Here is a 22,820-nt window from a genome sequence, read left to right on the forward strand (position 1 = left end):
TTTTTATTTTCAAATGATAATTTAGATTAATTAACAAGATCATTATTCTTATATTGAAAACTTTAATATCTAAGAGAACATCTGAACAGTTCAGATATATTAGAATTTTAATTTCTGCAATTTATTTAGAAAAATAAATAAAAACCATAGTTATTATTTTTCATATTATTTAATGCTGCAACACGCGAGTTCAAAATGTTTTCACATTACAACTTTACAAAAAATAGTTTTAAAAACTTATAGAAATTATTTAAATAATATAACCTATAAAAATGAAACATTTAAACCTAATGAAATCGATAAAAATAAAAATCATAGAAAATTTAATCATGATTCTCACACAACACAACAATTTCCATTTCATACAACAATACCTTCGCAATCACAAATTGTTATAGCAGGTGCAGGAATTGTGGCTAATTCAGTTGCTTATCATCTTGTTATTAATGGATGGAATGATATACTCATTTTGGAACAAAATAGGTACAGTTTTACATGAAATGAAGTAATTAATAAATAAATAATAATATTTTAAAATAATGTTAAAATAATGGATTTCTTTACTTGTCATATTTTATATAATTATATTTTATATAATTTGTTAATTTTATATAATTTGTTTTAAAAAATTATTAATATTCTAATTATTTTACTTAAAAATTTATTATAATTTATACTAATTAAAATATTTCATGTCATAGAATTGGAAGTGGAACTTCTCATTTTGGCTCTGGTACACTTGGTCTTTTTAAACCAATATCACATAGAAACTTAATTTCTTATAGTATTAAGTTATATCAACAATTACAAGAAATGGGATATGATATAGGTTTAAAACAATGTGGAAGTATATATTTAGCCCAAACCAAAGATAGAATGATAGCTTTAAAAAGAAGAATGGCTTATAATATGCCCACAGGTTTACATTGTGAAGTAAGATTTAAATAGATAAACTTTAAAATTAGAATTTAAAAACAACTTTTAATAAGTAAAAATGTATAGATTTTAGAAAAAGAACAATTAAAAAAATTATATCCATATTTACATATTGAAGATATTGAAGGAGCAATTTGGGTTCCTGAAGATGCAGTAGCCAATTCTAGTGCAGTTTGTGATGTTTTAGCTAAATTAGCAAAAATTGGAGGAGCAAAATATATTGAAAATTGTCATATAGAAGAAATTTATACTGAAAATGAAACCATAAAAAGTATCAAAACTCAATATGGAGTAATATCTTGTGAATACTTTATTAATTGTGCAGGAATGGTAATATAAAAATCAAATTTTAAAAATATAAAATAACTTTAATCTTATTTTTTAGACAAATTCTTTCCTATTTTTGAAATTTAGTGGGCACGAGAATTAGGATTAAAATGCAATCCACCAGTTAAAATTCCAGCATATCCTGCTGAACATTTTTATGCAATTGCTTCTCCTTTTTCTTCTAATACAAATATAGTTCTACCATGTATACGAGATTATGATTCATACTCATATATAAGAGAATGGCAAGGTATTTAAGATATTAATATATCTTATTTAATTTGTACAAATTTGTACAATCTTTACAATAAATAATTAGATTTATAAATTTATAGGAGGTTTATTAATTGGTTGGTTTGAACCAGAATCAAAGCCTGCATTTGAAAATGGTATTGTACCTATAAAAAATTGGAAAAATCATCTTACAATTGATATTTCACATTGGAAACCTTTATGGGATAAAGTAGTACATAGATTACCACTTTTAAAAAATGTACAACCTAAAGTATATAACTGCCCAGATAATTTTACACCAGATGGAAGATGGATATTAGGAGAAAGTCCAGAAGTAAAAAATTATTTTGTTGCTGTTGGCATGAATGGAAATTCATTGCAAGGTAAAATATAGCAAATTTTTAAACGATTTTTAAATTTTTTAGATCTTTCTATTATTAAAATTCTTTTCTTACTGTCTTAGGAGCAGGAGGAATAGGTAAAGAAGTGGCTGAATGTTTAATAAATGGTGAATCTACACAAGAATTACTTCCTTTTAGTGTACAACGATTTTTAAATTTACATAGCAGTAAACAATACTTACAACAAAGAACAAAGGAAATTGTTGGAAGAAATTATGCAATTTTATATCCTCATCAATGTGAATATAAATATGCTCGAAAATTGCGTTGTTCGCCATTATATTCTGTTCTTGAAGAAAGAGGTGCAATTTTTGGTGTCAAAATGGCTTATGAACGTCCCCTTTATTTTAATTCAACTCATAAAAGTGAGAAATTAGTTTTCATATTTCATTTAGTAATATTTAAATTCATAAATAAAAAAAATAAATTTCATTAACAGAAGGGCAAAAGAAACCAATTATGCCACCAGGAAGTTTTTATAAACCTCAATTTTTTGACTTTATGAAAGAAGAATTTTTAGCATGTAAAGAAGGGGTGGGAATAATAGACATGAGTTCATTTTCAAAAATCGAAATTAAAGTATATATTTAAATTATGATTATTTATAAAATATATTTCATTATTTATTGTAATTGTATTTTTATAGTCTAGTCGTAACGAAGTTGTAAAATATCTTCAACAATTATGTTCTAATGATACAAACATACCAGTTGGTAGTATAGTACATACAGGAATGCAAAATGAAAGAGGAGGATATGAAAATGATTGCATTTTAGTAAGACAAGCTGAAAATAGTTATTTTATGGTTTCACCTACATCGCAACAAACACGTATTTATCAATGGATGTCTAGGTAAAAAAATAATGGAAATCAATAATGGAATTAATAATATAATTTAAATAAAATTATATATAAATTATTTGTTTATTATAGACATTTACCGGCTGATCATTCAGTAGGTCTTAATGATGTAACTTCAAAATATACTGTTATTAATTTAGTAGGACCTAAAGCAGCAGGATTGCTTTCAGAATTATCTAATTCTGATATTCATCTTTCCCCCTTCACATATAAAGTAAATATTTTCATTTGTTTCTATTAATTATTTTGTTAACATTAAATAGATTTATAACATATGCACAAATTTCTGTTAATTAATTTCATATAATTAACAGAATGTTAATGTGGCCTATGCTTCTGATGTAATGGTAATGTCATTTACACACACTGGTGAATCAGGTTATTGTTTATATATACCATCAGAATATGCACTTCATGTATATTCTAAATTAATGGAAGTAGGTAAAGATTATGGAGCACGAGATGTAGGTGTACTTACACAACGTTTTATGAGGATAGAAAAATTTATTCCATTTTGGGCTGAAGAATTGACACCTTTTGTTACACCATATGAAGCTGGAAATGGATACAGTGTAAAATTAGATGTAAGTACATAGAATTTATTTATATATTTTTATCATTTCTATCATTTCTATCATTCCTATTATCTATCATTAATAAAAAACAAAATATTTCAAACATTATGATTAATTAACAATTTATTATAACAGAAAGAGTATTTTATTGGCAAATTTGCTTTACAACATCAAAAAGAACAAGGTGTATCAAAACGATTAGTACTATTTATTGTTAATGAATTAGATATTAATAAAAATATATGGCCATGGGGTGGTGAACCAGTTTATCGAAATAATGAATTTGTAGGAACTGTTACATCAGCTGGGTAAATATAATTAAAAATAAAATATATTTCTAATTATTATATTTTTTTAATTAATAATAATAATTTTTTAATTAATTAATAATCTAATTTTATAGATATGGTTTTGCTACTGAAAAACATATCTGCCTTGGTTTTATCAGTGTTCCTAAATCAAGATATGTACAAACTAATGCAAATATTGTTACAACAGACTTTATAATGGAATCCAAAACTCGTTACGAAATTGATATTGCTGGAACTAGATTTCCTGTTAAACCACACATTCATCCATTACCTATACCGACACTAAATAATAAATTAAACAAAAAATATATTCCTACACCTATTGTAGCATATGAGAGCGAAATTCTTTAATAATAATTTTTTGTTTATTTAATTGAAACTTTAATCATTGAATTATTAAAATAAAAAATAATTTATTAAAATAAAAAAAAATAAATTTTAAATTTTCAAAGATTGTTTTCTTACAAATTTAAATATATACTTATAAAATTATTCAAATTATGAAATATATGTCGCATTTTAATGCATCCATCATTCTTTAAACTATTTTATTTAAATTCTTATTTATATTTATAAAAGCTATTAATATATTAATTCAATATAAAGTTAGAGATAGAGAAATATAGTTATAGAAAAGAAAATATAGTTATTTATAATTTTATAATGTTTTTAGAATATTGCAAAAATTATAATAATTTCTTATTTTAAAAATATATAACTATATTTGTTTCTTTGTGATTACATTATACAGTATATTATAGTATACATTTGAATGAATTTATTTATGACAGATACATTTATACAAGTTTAAAAAGCCATACAATTTAAATAATGCCATATTTCAAAATGTTATATATATATATACATTAAAATAATATTCAAATATTAAAAAGCAATTATATATCTTATGACTTAACCTTCAGTATACAAAATTTATAATAAATTTGTATTTTTCATTATTAATTACATGTATACAATCTATAGCAACTATATATGCAAACTATAAATTTATCTGATATAATTAATTTCTTACTGCAACAATAAAATATATTGATTAGTTTAAATATAAATATTTATATTGTTATAACATTTTAAGCTTTTTTATAAGAAAATTTTTATATCTAAAAAACAAAAAACCTATTATGAAAACTTAATTATTATTTTAATTAATCATTTTAACAGTGCATAAAAAATACTATTGCTAATATTAGAATAATTGTATGAATCCAAAAAATGTATTGACGTACACTGTTCTGATTTTCAACTGTAGATACCTAATTTTAACTATTAGCTTCTTACAAAATTTATTTTTACAAATATTTTAATATTATCTTATGATGCCCATGCTTCTAATTCTTTTAAATCTTCATCCTCTTCAGGTTTAGCTTCTATAAATATAAACAATATATTAGTTTAAAGATTATTATAATAGTATATATATATATATATACATTGAAATTTTTACTTGTGCGAGTCCTAGTTGGGGCAGTTGGAATAGCAGTAGCTGGAACACTTGGTAATTCATCAGTAGGTTCAATACCAAGTAATTCTTTATCTAGTTGTTCTTGTTCAAGTTCTTCCAATTCTTTTTCTAATTCTTCTTCATCTACATCTTGTCCAAATGCTACAGGGTTAGAAATTGCATCAGAAATTTCTCTTGCTACATCTTGTTGTTCAGCTATATCATCCATCATATCATGTACTTGATCAACATCCCTAAAGAATAATTTTAATAAATATTTTTAATAAAGAAAATTTTAATAAATTATTTAATTTTACATTAACCAATTAATTAACACTATTATAAAACTAAATATTAATTCTTACATATGTTGATGAACAGATTTTAATGCATCTGCTGCATTTTTCATTGTGGTAAGTACAGCAGTATTAGTATTCGCACATTCAAGTGCTTCTCTTTGACTTTCAATTGTAGTAAGTGTACCATCAATTTGTTGCAATTGTTTTTCATAACGTTTCTTTCTTTTAAGGGCTTGAATTGCAGCTGTAAAGCATGTTTTTTTTGTTATATTTATTTTAATGTATCACTAAAGGTAAAATTACTCAAAATAAACAACTTATAATAATATTATAATTTATAATTCAATATAAATTTTTTAATTTGCAAATGAAATATTTTTTAAAACATTTTAAAACATTAATAATTATAGTATATAACACATTAATGAACATTGAATACGGAATTGAGAAACGTCATAATGACAAAATATTTTAATCATTGAAAATTGTTGATTGTTAATATGATTGTTAAATAAAAAAAATTAGTCATAGATACCTCTTTTATTTTTTGTTCCATGTTTCTTAGCAGTTTGAATTTCAATTTCTATTTTATTTTCAAGGAAATCTTGTTTCTTTATCAACATATCTTCCGTTTCTCGTAATTTTTGTATTGCATCGGCTGTTGACAAAGGCGCCGGTTCTTTTTTACCACCGAATACTTTACTAAAGAAACTCATTTTGTAAATAAATCTAATTCAAATTTAAATTATGATCACACTTTTAAAAATAATAAACACCATATAATTTAAGCAGAATTAACAGCACTCTGCATTAACCACATACTACTGCCATATTTCTTTTGGCACTGATATGTATTATGACTCATCGCTAAGTTACTATAAAATTTCTATACATTCAAATTATTAAAAGGAATATCTAAATTTTTTTAAATTTATAATAATAAATATAAATAAAATATATAATAAAATCATAATGAAAATAATTAAAAAAAATTAATTGAATATTATTATATTAATTGTTTAAATAATAAATTTAGGTTCAAAATTAAATTTTTAATTTTTTATATATAAAATCGTGTTTTATTTTTGGGAAAAACATAATAAATTTAAAAAATATTCAAATATTCAAAATATATATATATATATATATATATATATATTAAAATTTAAATATATATATATTAAAATTTAAATATATATATATATATATTAAAATAATAAATATTTAATTTGCACTAAAATTTTAAATTATCTTAAAAAAATATATTAAACATTTGAAATATAAAATTTATATATATCTTTATATATTATATATCATATTTTTTCTTTACTGTTTAAAATCATTATGCAAGAAAAAATATATGTACAATATAATATAAGTTTAAGTATATAATTATCGTGATTTTTATATATAAGCGCTTGATATATATATCATTATATTTATATATAAATAAGATAAAATTAGTTATAATCATTTTCGCCAAAATAAAAGTATAAAATTTTTTATGTTATTCTATTATTTTCTTTTATTTATTTAATTTAACTTATAAATATTAATTTTTAGCTAACCTTTCCAAATGGAAACTAATCTGAGAAATGTGAGTATTGTAAAAAAAGAATTGAATTGTATTTTTTGATGTAAGAAATTTTATTTCATTTTAATATTTTGTCTTAAAATAAATAATATATAAAAATAAAGAATGTAAAGTTTTTTTAAATTGTACTTAAATTGAATACTTATAATTATTTAAATCAAACTATTAAAAAAATTTATATTATTCCAAAATTATTATTACTTATAATAAAAATGTCTATTTTAAGAACTTTGAGAAATATTTATCTGATGGAGAAACCACCCAAAGTCAATTAACAGAAGTTTTGTATAGAACACAAACTGAAAATAAAATGCTACCAGGATTTGATTCTAATCGAGATGATGTTGAATATTATCGTATTCAACAAGATATTGATTGTGATGAAGTATATCCAAGAATATATATTGGTGATGCGTAAGTATTATAAATATTATATTTTTCATTTTTATCAAATCTTAATTTGCATTTTTTTTATAGTGTAACAGCAAAAAATAAAAAATATCTTGAAATGTTGGGTGTTACACATTTGCTTAATGCTGCTGAAGGAAAAAGATTCGGATTTGTAAACACTAATAAGAATTATTATTCTGATACAACAATAAAATATCTTGGTTTACCACTTATTGATTTATGCAGTACAGACATTAGCAAATATTTTTTCACTATTGCAGAATTTATTGATGAAGCTATTTCTTCTGGAGGTAATTTTGCAACAATTTAATAAAAAAAAAGGAAGTATTATATGATAATATTTTAAAATACATTATCTAAATTGAATTTCTCCTTATTATAGGTAAAGTGTTTGTTCATTGTATGTTAGGAATTTCACGTAGTGCAACATGTGTATTAGCATACTTAATGATTAAAAAAGAAATGTTAGCAACAGATGCAATTCGTACAGTCCGTAAAAATCGTTTCATTCAACCAAATAATGGTTTTCTTAATCAGTTAGCAAAATTAGATAATCATTTACGAAGACAACGATTACAAGTATAGATTTAATGAAGATTACAAAGATATATTTCTGTGAGATTTTACAAGATTTATCTGCAGTATACAATGCATAGAATTTTATTAATATATGTTGTATATAAATAATTGTATATAAAAATTGAATATAATCAAACTGTTTATCAATACATTATTATTTACTTATAAATTCTAAAATTTTATTGTTTGATATTACATATTACACATAAAATTCATTGTAAATTATTTCAAAATTTATATTTTATGCGTAATCCATATTTTAATATCATGTAATCTAAATTTTATTTATTTACAAATTTTGTGTTTAAAATTATAAAGTATAATATTCTACAAGATTGCGATTACATGTTTGTGATGTAAAATTTTATATATACAATATTACATCGCATCTTACAACTCATCTTTTTATTTGATGAATTTATTCAATAAATTATAAAATTGATAAAATGTAATACTGTAAAAGTATGTTGATTTCATTATTCTTAACAATTATATTAATTTACAACTCGTGGTCGTTTGGAATGGGATTCTTTAAGAGTAGATGAATGATTTGGGGAACCTATTTCATTTATATTTTCTATATCTTGTGGACCGCTACGTTTTCTTGCCTTTGGAGATAATTGTTTTAAACATTCCATATCATTGAATATAACTTGTGCACCTCCCCCACTAGTAGGTATTATATCGCCCTAGCATCATAATATTATATTTTATAATATCATATAATAATATAAATTTTTTTTGGATTCATTCAGAATAAAATTACCTTGAATAATTTTGTCTCAAGTTCACCATCTGTATCGTGTTCTTGCGCAACAAGACAATATCTGGATACACCATCTGTAATTTCTTTTGGATCAGTAAGTCGTGTAACGCTACGTCTTCTATGCATTAAAGGTTGAAGAACAGTTCCTATAGGAACAAGTGCTCCTGGTCTATGATCAACCCATCTATCAGCGCTTTGTGAACGTCTATATCTTAAATTTGCTGTAGCTGTTTTATCCTGTTAAAACATATTTAAAATATATATTTAAAAAATTACATTTATATAAAATAGAAAAAACTAACTCTTCGTGATCGACAATCTGTTCCTTTTGTTGTTTGTATATAATTAGAAGTAGGAGTCGTATAATCTTTGGAAATGCTAGGTACAGAATTAATACCATTATCATCAATTAAGATTTGTTTTACCAATCTTAATTTATCATCTTTTTCTTTCATTTGATTCTAAACAAAAAAAATTTAAACATAAATTTTTAACAAAATGAAATTAATATAATATGTTGATGATATTAATGAATTTATATATTCATTTCTTTTATTTTAATACCTGTAATTGTTCACGTTGTTGACGTAATTTTATTTCCAATTCCTTATTCATTTTATCAGTTTCTACTTGCATTTTAGTATTGTATTTTTGTTTTACTCTTTGTTTATCTATTAAACGTTGATTTAATGCCATATTTCTATCTTTCAACTGCAAAATATTGAAATTAATTATAAAATATGTAATCATTTACGCAGAAAAGAAAAATACATTCATTAATTACCTCATGTTGTAAACTACGTATTGTGTCATTTGCATGATTTAATTTTCGAAGCAAACTATCAATTTGTTCTTCAGTTTTACATAAATGACCTTCTAATGCAGAAATCTAAAAGCAAATATAAATTTTTTTTGTGTGCTTTCCATAATCAAAAAAATATTCTTACCTTTTTATTTTGTTGTGAATTGGCTGCTTTTAAAGATGCATTTTCAATCTTTAAATTCATGTGATCTTGTTCCATTGTCATTAACATTTTTCTAAGATCATTTTCTGCAAATGCAACCAAATAAAAATTATACATATTTTAAACTTCATTAAAAGATAGATATATTCTTACGTTTTTGTTGTAAATCAGTTCGTAATATATTCCGTTTATTAATGCGCTGTTCCAAAAAATGCATTAAATTAGTAATGATTTGATCATTACGTGGAGAACTAATTTCCAATTCAGGAAATGGACCGCCCAAACTGAATTAAAATAAAATTAAGTAAGTAAAAAGAAAAAAAAAAGATATATAATGCTTACCTATATACTAAACCAACATCAATTTCTAAATCAGCAGCTTCAAGACGTCCTTCTTTTTGCAATTTACTACGTGCCTCCTTAAACAACTATTAAAAATTTAAATTATATATTATATAAATTTAATTATATTTCTATTCTTTTATTATTTATTTTACTTTATTTGCCTGTCTTCTTCCAGGTGTAAAACCAAAATCTATTTTCGCAACTGTTGGTCTAGCTACTTGAACTTCTTGTGTCATTTCCGCAAATTTCATTACTTGCTAAAATATGAATAAATTTATTTATTTTGATTTATATATTTATATTTCATATTATTGCTTTCCTTCTTACAATTGTTTCATCATAATCATCTGTTCTTGGATTAACACAGACAATCATTCTAACTTGTCCTTCTCCATCAAAGTAATTTTTAAATAAATGAGTAAGTTTTGAATCTCTATAGGGTACCATTTTATTTGTGCTTTGAAGTTGATTCTCTCTTAAAATTTCTAAACACGATCGTAGCGTCATCAAGGAATTATTAATATTCCCTAAATTAAAACAAATGAAAATAATTATAAAAATAATTATAAAAACATATTAAATATTTAAACATATAATGAATATTTAATTATAAGATTCATATTTGAAATATAATTACCTGCTTCTCTCAATCGTTGTCCTGTATTTTTGGTCCTATTAGTTCTTTCACTACCAGCTAAATCCACTAATGATAATTGGGTAATACATACCACTCGTTTATCCTGTATAACTTGTTCACCTTCACAGTCTAAAGGTGCCTATAAAGAAATCTATTATTATTTGTAAATATTAATTATATAAAAGAAACATAATTAAAAATTTTACTTGAACAAGACGAATAGTGAAAACACTATGTGATCTACTTGATTCTGCATTAAGTGCAGTATGAGCAACTCTTCGTCTTCGCTGACCACGCTGAAATATTTCAAATGCTTCATCTGAACTTTTTACTTCAATTTCTGTTACAGCATGTACATACATATTCTTATTTCCATCTTCTCTAACTATTTTACTCTGTAATGTTCTAAAAATTATCTTTTAGCATTATAATATTACTTGAAATCAAATATAATAAAATTAAAAATGAATATATATTATTATACTTAGTTCTAATATCTTCATCTTCTAGTAAATCATATACACTATTATTATAAATTTCAACATAAGTAACAAATACAGCATAAACATTATCTTGATCTACTTGTATTGTCTCTGATTCCTCAATATCATGAATTATTGGATTACTATCACCATCACTTTCTACTTTACGCCTATAAAAAAACATTAATAAAAATTTTTAATAAAAATGTTTATCTTAAGTATATTATTATAAGTAATACCTTAAGTATATTATCTATACTTACAATTTGCCTGATTTTCCATTTCTTTGTGACATAAGCCCAGCATGAAGTTCATTTTGTCTGTCAAGCATTGCATCAGCTTCATTTTGTATATCAAAACCATTTAACTTATCTGGTTTAAAAATAAATTTTTTTGTTTGATAATTAGCAATACTATTAAAAATAACATCAAGACATCGTGGCATTATTCCTGCATCTTGTGATTCGCCAGTCATAGTATAGGTTTTACCACTTCCTGTTACACCATATGTAAATAAAAGACTATTTCTACCACGAATAACATTTTCAACTAATGGAAGGGCAACTATATTAAAAACATCTTTTTGTGTTGCATCTGGTGTAAACACATGACTAAATGTTGTTTGAATTTCTTTATTGCTAGAATTACGAAAATTTGTTGCTGATTCTGGAGGTGTAATAACCACTGTTGTATCAGATGTAACTTTCATACATGATATATCAGTAGGATATTGCATTGGCCTTAAACGACAATAAACTTGCACTGGATCCTTAGATAATATATTATTGCCCCTTGGACGATTTGTTGGCTTACGAGCTGAACCTGGTGGTTTCACGCGTCTAAAATATTAATATCTCATATATATTTTTAAATTTCATATATATTATATATAAATAATCAATATTAAAAAGTTAGATATTGAAGGTTAAAAATTTATATAAATTTATACGAGTGAAATATAATAACAAAATATTAATAATAAAGAAACTTCATATATTTTTGTTTAAAATAAAAAAAGTAATAAGACTTACACAGACTTCATTTTCTTTTTCTTTTTATAAATCTATTTTTGTTTTGTTAAAATTAATTCTTTGTTTGAAACTTGTATATATCTCTTAATAGATATAACTTCACAAACTTTAAACCGTTACTCTGCAGTAATATTCAAAATTTAAATCTAGTTATAAAATGGAATAAACAGTGTTACCAATATTCATACAAAAAATATTCTATATACATACATGCTTAGTTTATTAAAATATTCTTAGCAATAAAAAAAAGAAAAAAGTAAATATTATAGTTTATATTCTTATCATGTTGCATTATAAGCAAATAACATTGAAATTTTGATTTTCATCAAAATGTATAATATAGAAAAATAATAAATAAAAATTTATTTTTCATTAGACAATTTATTTTTTATAATTATTTTTTATAATACAAAGACATTAAATTTCATATTATTTTTTAGCCTTCTTATCTTTACCAACTTTAGTAACATCATCTGGATTTTCTGCTGCATCTTTTACACGTTTCGCACGAATTCCTACTAATCTAGCATCAGCTCTAGCTTTACGGAGAGTTACATATGCAGAGAATTTTCTTTCTTCTTCGGAAATGACACGTGCTTTAGCTTTAGCTGGTGGTTGGTGTCGTACTGGCATGATTTCTCCTTTAACTTGAGTAGCAAGTTTCATCTCCTCCTCACTAGCATCACCCTTTTTAGGCTTTTATTATAAATAATATTAATTTAAAATTTGCTTTTTATATTTTTTAATTTTCTATCTTATTTACTTACTTTCTTTTCATTTAATGGGAAGAGAATCAATTTTGATTTATATTCTTTCAATCTTTGAGCATTTGTTTGCAAAGATTCAACTGATTTGTTACGTCTTCTAGGATCTACTGCAATTCCAATAGTCCTAGCAAATCTTTTATTTAAACCACTAGCTTTTAATTCTTCTAATGTAAAACCTTTACCTGCTCTAACTTTTGTATGATAACGGAATGTTGGACAATGAACAACAGGTCTTAAAAGCTTTACAGGTCTTAAAATTTTAAAAAAATATTAAATTATTAAAATTAATAAATTAATATATATTAATATATTAGTTAAAATATGGAATATAATTCATATAAAATATAAATTTAAAAATTAAAAAATAAAAATAAATTGATTGTTTTTTATTTACCTTGGTGCGACAGTACGAGCTTTTTTTACACGATTTTGTTTACGACGATATTTTCTGGCAGGTTGATTGAACCATGTCTTGACAAATCTTTGCCAATCTTTATGAAAATGTCCATTAGGAATCATATTGTTTCTTTTACCCATGATTGAACTAAAACAGAAATATATTTATTTTCAATATAACAATTTTTTTAATTTAAAGATTTAAAGATATTTATTAAATTTGAAAAATATATACATTAAATTAGAAATATTACTATTATAATTAAAATGTAAACAAAACATTGAATTTCTTTTATAAATAAAAATTTTTATAATTTTAATACTATTTTATAATACTTTTATAATTATATATTTTTCTATTAAAATAAATATTTTATTAATTATAAATTAAATACATATGAAAAAAAGTTAACCTAATTAATGTCATAAAATTTCTTTATTTATTCAAAAAAAATTACAATCATATTGTTTAATTACATTTCAAAACATAAATAATAATGATTTTCTATTATGTTATAAAATATTACTTTAAGATGTTACATTTTTAATTGGATTTCAAATTTAAAAGATTACTTACGAACTTGTTTATAAGACACACACCGGAAAAGGAATCAATGGCATCTAACGGAAGTTTTAGTTTTTCAGAAAATAGTATTTGGAATCAATTGGAATTTAAACTGAAATGAAGAACAATAAAATTATATTATCAAAACATTATTTATTGAAAATCAGACTTCAAAATCAAATAGTTTTACTAAAATAATAATAATATATAATATAGTTTCTTTAACATAAATAATAAATATGGCAACTTTCTAGATAACTATATAAGTTAAATGTTTTAATTTCAGAATTCTTAAATAAACATTAAATAATAATAATTTAAAAAATATTTAAAAATGAAGATTAGAGAATCTATATTATATTATAAGAATAATACGTTTTTTAAAAGTGTCATTCGATATGCTTCGACTGGTATAAATAAATTTTCGGTACATATTTAAGAAATAAGTAAAATAAATTTAAGAGCTAAAAATTTATATTATTAACATAATTTATGTATATGTATGAAATATAATGTATAATATAATGTATTATTACATATAATAATGTATTACTACATTTATTATTGTAATAATATGTACTATTATTATTTATTTTTCTAGAGTATAGAAGTCACAGATGTAATAAAAAAGGAAATAGAAATATATTGGAAAGACAAAATTAATTTAAATAAAAATTATGATGATACAAATAATAAAAAAAAAAAATTTTATATTTTATCAATGTTTCCATATCCTTCTGGAATGCTTCATATGGGTCATGTAAGAGTTTATACGATAAGTGATACTATTGCTCATTTTTATAGAATGAAAGGTTTGATTTATAGAATGAAATTTTTTAATTTACAAATATTTTATTATCTTTTATTTGATATCTGAAAGAATATTATTCTTTTCTTATTTTAGGATATAATGTTCTTCATCCAATTGGTTGGGATGCATTTGGATTACCTGCTGAAAATGCTGCTATTGAAAAACAAATTAATCCAATTGTATGGACATATAACAATATTAAACACATGAGAAATCAATTAAAATCATTAAATTATTCTTTTGATTGGGATAGAGAAATTACTACGTGTGATCCTGAATATTATAAATTTACGCAAGAATTATTTTTAAAACTTTTTGAAAAAGGTTTGGTTTATAGAAAGGAATCATTTGTTAATTGGGATCCTATTGATGAAACTGTATTAGCAGAAGAACAAGTTGATGCTAATAATTGCTCTTGGAGATCAGGTGTTAAAATAGAAAAAAGATTATTAAATCAATGGTTTATTAGGACTACATCATTTGCTAAGTAAGTACATAAAAACTGAAATAAATTTTTAAAATGTAATATAATAAGGATTAAAAATAATAAATTATAATAATTGTATATATAATTGTGTGTATAATTTAGATTACATTTATTTGTAATTAGGTCATTGTTTGAAGGTTTAAGTGATCCAAAATTAATAGAATGGAGAGATATTAAAACAATTCAAAAAAATTGGATTGGTAAATGTAATGGTATTAGTTTTGAATTACAATTGATAGGAAATATTCCAAATTATCCAAAAACAATAAATGTTTGGACTAATTATCCAGAATTTATTGAATATGCAAAATTTGTTGCAATATCTCCACGCAGTATATTAAATAGATCAGAATACTGTACAGATGTGACAGAAGGAATTAAAATTATGAATATCAAAGTAGTAAATCCATTCAATGGAAATGAATTACCAATATTCGTAACAGATAAAGTAATATTTCCAAATTTTAGAGATACTTATATTGGTATACCCTCTGCTTCAATGGATGATTTTCAATTTTCTGAAATAGTTGGAATTGAATTTCAACGACATTCAATAAAATGTGAAAGATCAGATATATTATCCAAAGCACAAAAGTGGAAAATTGGTGGATATCCTGTTAGTTCAAGATTGCAAGATTGGTTAATATCTAGACAAAGATATTGGGGTACACCAATACCAATTATTTATTGTTCAAATTGTGGTATTCAACCAGTACCTTATAATGAACTTCCTGTACTTTTACCAAGTATAACATTTTCAAATAAAACATCTTCAAATAAAAAAATTATATTACATGAAATTAAGGATTGGTTAAATACTTCTTGTCCTAAATGTGGAATTCAAGCAACTAGAGAATCAGATACAATGGACACATTTGTAGATAGTTCATGGTATTATTTGAGATATATTGATTCAAAAAATATGAATGAAATGTTTGCCGTTGATAAAGTAAAAGAAATATTTCCTGTTAATCTATATGTGGGTGGAAAAGAACATGGTATATTTAATTTTTTTATATTTAAATTTTTATAAATAATATTTAAAATAATAATATTTAAAAATTAATATATAATTTCAGCTGTATTGCATTTATATTATGCTAGATTTATAAGTCATTTCTTACATTCAGAAGGACTTTTACCTAGTCGAGAACCATTTCAACGATTACTTGTTCAGGGTATGGTACTAGGAAAAACGTATCAAGTAAAAAGTACAAAAAAATATTTAAAAGCAGATGAAGTAGAAGAAAATAAGGGACAATATGTAGAAAAGAATACTAAAGAACCAGTCACTGTTTCATGGGAAAAAATGTCTAAATCAAAGCATAATGGCATTGATCCTCTTAAATTTATAGATAAATATGGAATCGATACGACGAGGCTATTTATATTAGCTGATCAAGCACCAATCTCGGATAAGTATTGCAATGATAATAGTAAGTTTGTTTTATAATAAATATTTGCATTAATTATTACATATCAAATAATATTTACATCTATAAAATATAGCCATGCCAGGAATATTAAATTGGCAAAATCGCTTATGGAAGACAGTAAAAACTTTTATAGATTATCGTAATAGAGTAAGTTTAAAGCAATTTCAGGCAGAACCTGTTGATCCTAAATTTATAGAACATGATGCATATATGTTTGATAGCCGAAATTATTTCTTAAAAAGTGTAACTTTTAATATAATTGAAACTCAACAATTAAGTATTGCAATATCAAGAATGCAAGGACTTACAAATAGGTATACATTGTATTTTTATGTTTTATTAAGAGTTATAATAATTTCAGAAATTTTAATTAATATTAAGCTTTTAATTTTTAATATAATTTAATTAAGTTTGCGTAAGGTATCTGTGGAATGTATGAAAAAAAGTCGCGAATATGAACGTGCATTAGCAGTTCAAATTATAATGCTTGCACCATTTGCACCACATTTCGCTTCAGAATTATGGTCAGCATTTTCTGCGGCAAAATATCATCTTATAAATGAAGATGAAATAAAATTAGATAGAGATGTTCTAGAACAAAAATGGCCAGAAATAGATATGAATTATAAAATGAAATTATCAGTCAAGGTAAATTTAAAATATTTAAAGCATTTATATTTTTATTTTATTATATCATATATGAATTTACATTATATTATTTATGATACAATTATATAACAATTATATTTTATAAAAATTGAGAACAATTTCTAAAACTCTAAATTTTTTATATAAATATATCATTAATTGTAATATTTTATATATTATCAGATAAATGGTGTATTGTATACAACAATTAAAATATTCAAATATGAAATAGATAAATTATCACTTGAGTCAGCTCTTAACTTAATAGAGAATGATCCTCTTGTCCAGAAACATTTAAAGAATCATAAGATTCTTGAATCTAAACTTCTTGTAAAGGAAGTCTGTGATCCAGAAATATTAATTTTAACAAAAAAATGTGCAGAGATAGTAACAGCATAATAATAATATAATTTTTTATTAAATGAACTTATTGTATTAAAGATAAAATATTAAAATATAAAAAAAATGTATATATATTGAAAATAATTATAATATTTTATTTATATATTACTAAAATGATTGAAATATATTTATATTAATATAAATAATATATAATATATAAGTAATAAAAAATAATAAAAAAAATAATGGAAATCAATTTAATAATAAACAATTATTCTTACCCAATATCATATTCTCCCATATATCCATTAGGTGGTATTGTTTCTAAGAATTTAATATAATCATGTGGTAAATGACTTTCATATGCACCTTTTATTATTGTTTCTCTATAAAAAAAATTAATTAATAATTATGTAATAAATGCTAATAAATTATAGAATTAAATATAACATACAAATATAAAGGTGAAGGTCTTCTGTGTATTGGTAGTAAATGTAATTTTATATGTTCATCTGGATTTTTGCATTGTTGGTACACTCTGCATTTTAATATTTTACCAGTAACTGTTTCTATATCAACTATTAATGGAAAGTATAATTTATCTGCAACACCTTCTTGATTGTCTAAAGTACACATATTACATTCATCTAATTCCCAAATTGCTCCCCATACAATATAATCTTTCGTGGGTACAATTGTTGCTGAGCATCCACCCCATCTTTTTGAATGTGTTAAAAAATCTAATCTGAAATTCTGATATAATTCAATATTTGCATAAAATATAATAATTTATAATAAAAATACAGACACAGAAGACAATGTCAAATATTAAAATAAAATATATTTAGACTAAAATAAATAATAAAATATTATAAAGTATTACAAATTAATAACCCAAAAATTTTTTCAAGCTATTTATATTTACCTTTAAAAAACCAATATCTTTTCGTATTGCAGTTGGATTATTAATATGTATTCTTTTCATTAACATATTGCTTCCATATGCAAAGTATAAAAATTTATTAGACATTTTATCAATTGGTTCGTAAAATTTTGTGAAGATTATTAATTGAAACTAACGAATAAATAGGTTAAGATCTCTTCATTATTAATGTTGATTATATCTTCGATATTTGTAAATAAAAATATATTCTAATTAAACAGATTTTATTTAAACAAAAGCTGTCGAGATATAAGTTGAAAATAAAAAAATATACATTATCTTGACATTATCTATATATATTATATTAAAAATATAATTTAATTATTATATTTTATTATAATTATTATTATACAATAATTATATTAAAAATAAATTATTTTTAGTATTTATAAATAATTTAATATTCATTATATAAATAAAATAATACATTAATTGAAATTATGTTATATTTAATTAATTATGTATAAAATATAAATATAATATTAATTTATAATTATATAATTTATCATTATAATTATAATTTATATAATGATAATATTATCCAAATTTATAATTTGCATAAACTTCACGAAACATATCACGACAATTTATTTTAACTTGAAGTTTGGCACATAGTAAAAAAATTCCTGATAATTTTCTATGTAAACTATAAATTTCTTCAGGTGGAGGGCATAACCTGTGATCTATTATTGTTGGAACTAATGTCTGAATTCTGCAATCAATATATATATATACATTAATTTTATAACTTTTTATTTTAATAATAAACTAATCTTACCTTTTAGTTACATCTTGTCCACCAAAGTCATAGTATTTATAATTTTTATTAAATACTTGTCCCAAAACCATTACTGCATCTACATGAGCTTCTTCCATAAGCTGAAATTAATATAATATAATAAATAAATAAATATCGATTTAATAATCTTCTAATAATTTTGAATTTGCTAGAAAATATTATGTTATACTTTAGATTCATATCCTGTAAGAAATCCCATGTCTCTAGATAAATTTAAAATTTTTTTACGATCGCCTTCACTTGCAGCATAAATTACTTCAATATATTTATCCATAAATGATTTCTCATAATCTCGACACGCACCAAAATCTAATAATATTAACTAAAAATTGTATTAATATTATAAATTAATATTGCAAATTTATTAATAATATGTATTAACAATAATGTATTAACTTCTTAGTAATATCTTATATACAGACTTGTCTTGTATTAGTATTGTAAAGAAAATTAGACCAATTTGGATCAGTTTGCATATATCGAAAAACAAATAATTCCTTAAGGCACAAATTCATTATTAATTTACAGATATGTTCCTTTGTATCCATATCCATAGCTGTACATTTATCTACTGGAATTCCTTCTACCATTTCAGTTGTAAAAATTTGACTTGTTGATAGTTCGTCTAAATTAAATGTAAATTAAATTATTACTTCTAAATATTTTACTATTTATTTTTATATTACTACTATTTATTTTTAATTTATATTCCATTTTAATTTATTTTTAATTTATTTACCAATTACAGCTGGAACATAGTAATCTGAATAAGGTTCTATTAATTGTTTATATTTTCTTGTACATTCTGCTTCTCTGACATAATCCACTTCCCATGCAAGTTCACGTTTTGCAACTTCTACTAAATTATCTATAAACATACCTTTTGGAAAAATATTCCAAACCTATAAAAGTTTTTTCATTAAATATATTTTTTATAATTTAAAATGAAATCAAAATTAAAAATTTTACCTTCATTATGCCTATTAAGTTTTCAACATCACTTTGAATACCTATAGCTACACCAGGATATTGAATTTTAATTGCAACATCCTGCCCATTTAACAAGGTACCATGATGTACTTGACCTACAATATTTTTTTACATAAAGAATATTTTTTTTTAAAATATTTTTATATCATTTTTGAAAAAAAAAATATTTTTAATAAAAAAAAATATAATTTTTAATTAAAAAAAATTAATTACCAATAGAAGCTGCAGCAAATGGTCTATCTTCAAAAGTATTTAATTTAGTTCTCCAATCATGTCCAAGTTCAGTACTTAATACTTTTTCAACTTGCCATGTTGGCATGAAATCTGCACTTTGTCTAACTCGTTCAAATACTTTTTGTAATTCAGGGCCTATAATGGTTTCATCTTGTATGCTTAAAATTTGTCCAATTTTTAAAGCAGCACCTATTATAAATATATGTAAAACATGTAATCATTAATTGACAATTAATTAAAATTTATTAAAATACAATAAAGATATTCAGAATATTTACCTCTTACTTTACATAAAGTAGAAACTATTCTTTCTGCATTTGCTTTAGTAAGAAAAAGAGTATCAAATGTGTTTCCAAGATTTTGTTTTTTTAATCCAAATGTTCTGCGTGTATATTCTGCAACAGTTCCAACACCAAGACCAATTCCTAATGTTCCAAAGCTCATCATTCTTTGTAATCTGGTAGCTGGAACTTTTTGAGCTTTTGCATTAGGTGAAAGCTTTAAAATAAAAACTTATTTAATATTTATATATAAAATAATTTTACTAATATATAAAATATATTATATAATTTAATATAATTATTTAAGTATAATATAAAAATATAAAGAATCTTACAGTTTGTTTTGGTCTAACAGATGGTTTTAATTTAACTTGAGGACTATTTGAAGTTATTTTTGTATTTTCTATTTTAATAACTTCAGCATCAATTTTTGATTCATTTGATACATCTTGTTTTATATTTTGACTTTTTATATTTTTTTCATGTTCTAATTCTAATTTCTTCAATATTGCTTTATCTTTTTCAGAAAGTACAATCTTAGGTATTTCATTTTCTAATTTGGAAATAGTTTCAATTTTTTCTTTTACAGTTAAGTATTTTTTCACAGGTTCATTCTGTATATCTTGATTTGTATAATTATCTTCAGAATTATATTTCATTTTTGAATTATCCATTTCTATTGTTACTTCTTTTGGATCTTTAGCAAGATTATAAATATATAACTTAGTTTTTTTAGTTTTTATAGGTATCTCAACATCCGATGATAATCCTGTGATTTCTTTAGTTTTTAATTTAATAAATTCTATTATACCCTTTTCAATAACATTTAATCGTTCTACAACTTCTTTAAATTCTTTTGTTATTTGAATCTATAAATTACAATTAAATTACTATTAATTTACAAAATTAATTTATATTAATAATCACAATATAACAAAAAATTATTATTAAAGATATTCATATTTTTATTTATTATGTTTATATTTTTTAAGAAGATATATATATAAATGATTTCTATTTATTTTTGAAACTTACAGGAACCTTACTTGGTTCTATATTATTTAATGTTTTTAAATTATTTGTCAGACATTTCTCTGCAGTAATTTTTAAAGATGAAGTCTGTATTAAATGTGTAATTGTGTCTTCTTGATATTTAAGCATAGCATCAGCTACTGCCTTAGCTCCTTTAAATATACCAATGACATCAGACATTCGATGTTGAGACATTTCTGTAATGCAATTATGAATTAGTTATTAAATATTGCTGATATATAATTTGAATAGATGAAATAATTTTTATTTTGTACTCATTATGTTTATCTTTCATTTTTTAATAATCATATATTAAATTATTTTGCGCAAAATATTTATAAGGAATATTGCAACTTTAGACAATTACGTACTTGAATATTAACGTATTTCTATTATACTGCATGTGTTTAAAATAAATACAGACCTTGAAACTTACAAATAAGGTTATATTAGTATTATTTCAATAGAATCATATGTCAGTATTATTTTGTTACTTATAGATATATTTTATATTAATTAAATGTGATTTTTACATAAAAATAACTTTGCTATGCAATAATCGATTTTCTATTTAATATAAATTTTATGACTTTATAATAATTAATTTTTGTAATGTAATATTTGAACATGACATAAACATATATGGATATGTAGAATATGTATATAATATCAAATATATAATATCTAAAAACAATATATAAAAGCATGATACAATTTTTTTGCTTCGAATTTCATGCTTAAAATCAGGATTATTGTTTTATACTATTTATTATTTCAATTTATAAAATGTTGTTTAATTATATGTAATTAAGGTTATAAGAATATTCTGTATTTTTATAATCTTTTCTAAAATTTATTATTATTCTATTATAC

General features: G+C 22.5%; 8 protein-coding genes across 15 annotated transcripts; 3 read left to right on the plus strand and 5 right to left on the minus strand.

The window, feature by feature from the left end:
- Window positions 1-50: 50 nt before the first annotated feature.
- LOC100864522 (pyruvate dehydrogenase phosphatase regulatory subunit, mitochondrial) lies at window positions 51-4,799 on the plus strand. The gene is made up of 12 exons (XM_012487463.3): window positions 51-483; window positions 702-933; window positions 1,003-1,266; window positions 1,351-1,513; window positions 1,599-1,880; window positions 1,961-2,263; window positions 2,338-2,477; window positions 2,545-2,750; window positions 2,832-2,973; window positions 3,074-3,343; window positions 3,470-3,642; window positions 3,738-4,799. Exons 1-12 carry the CDS (start codon window positions 173-175, stop codon window positions 3,994-3,996), a joined length of 2,745 nt encoding a protein of 914 aa, XP_012342917.1. The 5' UTR covers window positions 51-172; the 3' UTR covers window positions 3,997-4,799.
- On the minus strand, window positions 4,401-6,513 carry shrb (charged multivesicular body protein shrub). The gene is made up of 4 exons (XM_031917002.2): window positions 5,942-6,513; window positions 5,473-5,650; window positions 5,111-5,361; window positions 4,401-5,033 (listed from the first exon to the last, which is right to left on the minus strand). Exons 1-4 carry the CDS (start codon window positions 6,120-6,122, stop codon window positions 4,978-4,980), a joined length of 666 nt encoding a protein of 221 aa, XP_031772862.1. The 5' UTR covers window positions 6,123-6,513; the 3' UTR covers window positions 4,401-4,977.
- An 84-nt stretch (window positions 6,514-6,597) lies between these two features.
- Window positions 6,598-8,139, plus strand: LOC100868459 (dual specificity protein phosphatase 3). Of its 2 annotated transcripts, XM_003694316.4 has the most exons (5): window positions 6,598-6,896; window positions 6,970-7,003; window positions 7,227-7,414; window positions 7,478-7,701; window positions 7,794-8,139. In XM_003694316.4, the coding sequence occupies exons 2-5, from the start codon at window positions 6,983-6,985 to the stop codon at window positions 7,994-7,996; spliced, it is 636 nt and encodes a 211-aa protein (XP_003694364.1). In that variant the 5' UTR covers window positions 6,598-6,896; window positions 6,970-6,982; the 3' UTR covers window positions 7,997-8,139. The 2 variants fall into 2 exon arrangements, with proteins under 2 accessions (XP_003694364.1, XP_086764678.1); XM_086908552.1 differs by having other exon boundaries at window positions 6,863-7,003.
- On the minus strand, window positions 7,985-12,342 carry LOC100868128 (kinesin-like protein KIF23). Its single transcript, XM_003694313.4, has 15 exons — window positions 12,217-12,342; window positions 11,449-12,024; window positions 11,188-11,355; window positions 10,910-11,108; window positions 10,704-10,842; window positions 10,394-10,593; window positions 10,219-10,323; window positions 10,064-10,149; window positions 9,875-10,005; window positions 9,704-9,807; window positions 9,541-9,645; window positions 9,321-9,467; window positions 9,059-9,217; window positions 8,757-8,993; window positions 7,985-8,679 (listed from the first exon to the last, which is right to left on the minus strand). The coding sequence occupies exons 1-15, from the start codon at window positions 12,225-12,227 to the stop codon at window positions 8,485-8,487; spliced, it is 2,562 nt and encodes an 853-aa protein (XP_003694361.1). The 5' UTR covers window positions 12,228-12,342; the 3' UTR covers window positions 7,985-8,484.
- Window positions 12,343-12,577: 235 nt separating this feature from the next.
- Window positions 12,578-14,093, minus strand: RpL13 (ribosomal protein L13). The gene is made up of 4 exons (XM_003694314.4): window positions 13,957-14,093; window positions 13,378-13,527; window positions 12,984-13,233; window positions 12,578-12,912 (listed from the first exon to the last, which is right to left on the minus strand). Exons 2-4 carry the CDS (start codon window positions 13,518-13,520, stop codon window positions 12,646-12,648), a joined length of 660 nt encoding a protein of 219 aa, XP_003694362.1. The 5' UTR covers window positions 13,521-13,527; window positions 13,957-14,093; the 3' UTR covers window positions 12,578-12,645.
- LeuRS-m (Leucyl-tRNA synthetase, mitochondrial) lies at window positions 13,976-17,924 on the plus strand. Of its 2 annotated transcripts, none has more exons than XM_086908553.1 (8): window positions 13,976-14,371; window positions 14,546-14,704; window positions 14,849-15,242; window positions 15,366-16,240; window positions 16,322-16,678; window positions 16,752-16,992; window positions 17,089-17,326; window positions 17,510-17,924. In XM_086908553.1, exons 3-8 carry the CDS (start codon window positions 14,962-14,964, stop codon window positions 17,723-17,725), a joined length of 2,208 nt encoding a protein of 735 aa, XP_086764679.1. In that variant the 5' UTR covers window positions 13,976-14,371; window positions 14,546-14,704; window positions 14,849-14,961; the 3' UTR covers window positions 17,726-17,924. The 2 variants fall into 2 exon arrangements, with proteins under 2 accessions (XP_086764679.1, XP_031772859.2); XM_031916999.2 differs by having other exon boundaries at window positions 14,015-14,371; window positions 14,546-14,756.
- Window positions 17,341-19,043, minus strand: LOC105735671 (gamma-glutamylcyclotransferase). The gene is made up of 4 exons (XM_012487466.3): window positions 18,594-19,043; window positions 18,123-18,421; window positions 17,950-18,054; window positions 17,341-17,667 (listed from the first exon to the last, which is right to left on the minus strand). Exons 1-4 carry the CDS (start codon window positions 18,696-18,698, stop codon window positions 17,646-17,648), a joined length of 531 nt encoding a protein of 176 aa, XP_012342920.2. The 5' UTR covers window positions 18,699-19,043; the 3' UTR covers window positions 17,341-17,645.
- Coq8 (ubiquinone biosynthesis protein COQ8, mitochondrial) lies at window positions 19,040-22,770 on the minus strand. 6 transcript variants are annotated; one of them, XM_031917017.2, is made up of 11 exons: window positions 22,384-22,770; window positions 21,951-22,144; window positions 21,251-21,784; window positions 20,913-21,132; window positions 20,614-20,823; window positions 20,380-20,495; window positions 20,150-20,312; window positions 19,833-20,035; window positions 19,580-19,732; window positions 19,390-19,490; window positions 19,040-19,323 (listed from the first exon to the last, which is right to left on the minus strand). In XM_031917017.2, exons 2-11 carry the CDS (start codon window positions 22,140-22,142, stop codon window positions 19,149-19,151), a joined length of 2,067 nt encoding a protein of 688 aa, XP_031772877.1. In that variant the 5' UTR covers window positions 22,143-22,144; window positions 22,384-22,770; the 3' UTR covers window positions 19,040-19,148. The 6 variants fall into 6 exon arrangements, with proteins under 6 accessions (XP_031772877.1, XP_012343043.1, XP_086764680.1 ...); XM_012487589.3 differs by having other exon boundaries at window positions 22,372-22,750; XM_086908554.1 differs by having other exon boundaries at window positions 21,962-22,144; window positions 22,384-22,612.
- Between the last annotated feature and the right edge of the window lie 50 nt (window positions 22,771-22,820).

The sequence above is a fragment of the Apis florea genome, unplaced genomic scaffold, assembly GCF_048593485.1.
Source record: "Apis florea isolate Af1SG1 unplaced genomic scaffold, ASM4859348v1 contig_3081_pilon, whole genome shotgun sequence".
Taxonomy (NCBI): domain Eukaryota; kingdom Metazoa; phylum Arthropoda; class Insecta; order Hymenoptera; family Apidae; genus Apis; species Apis florea.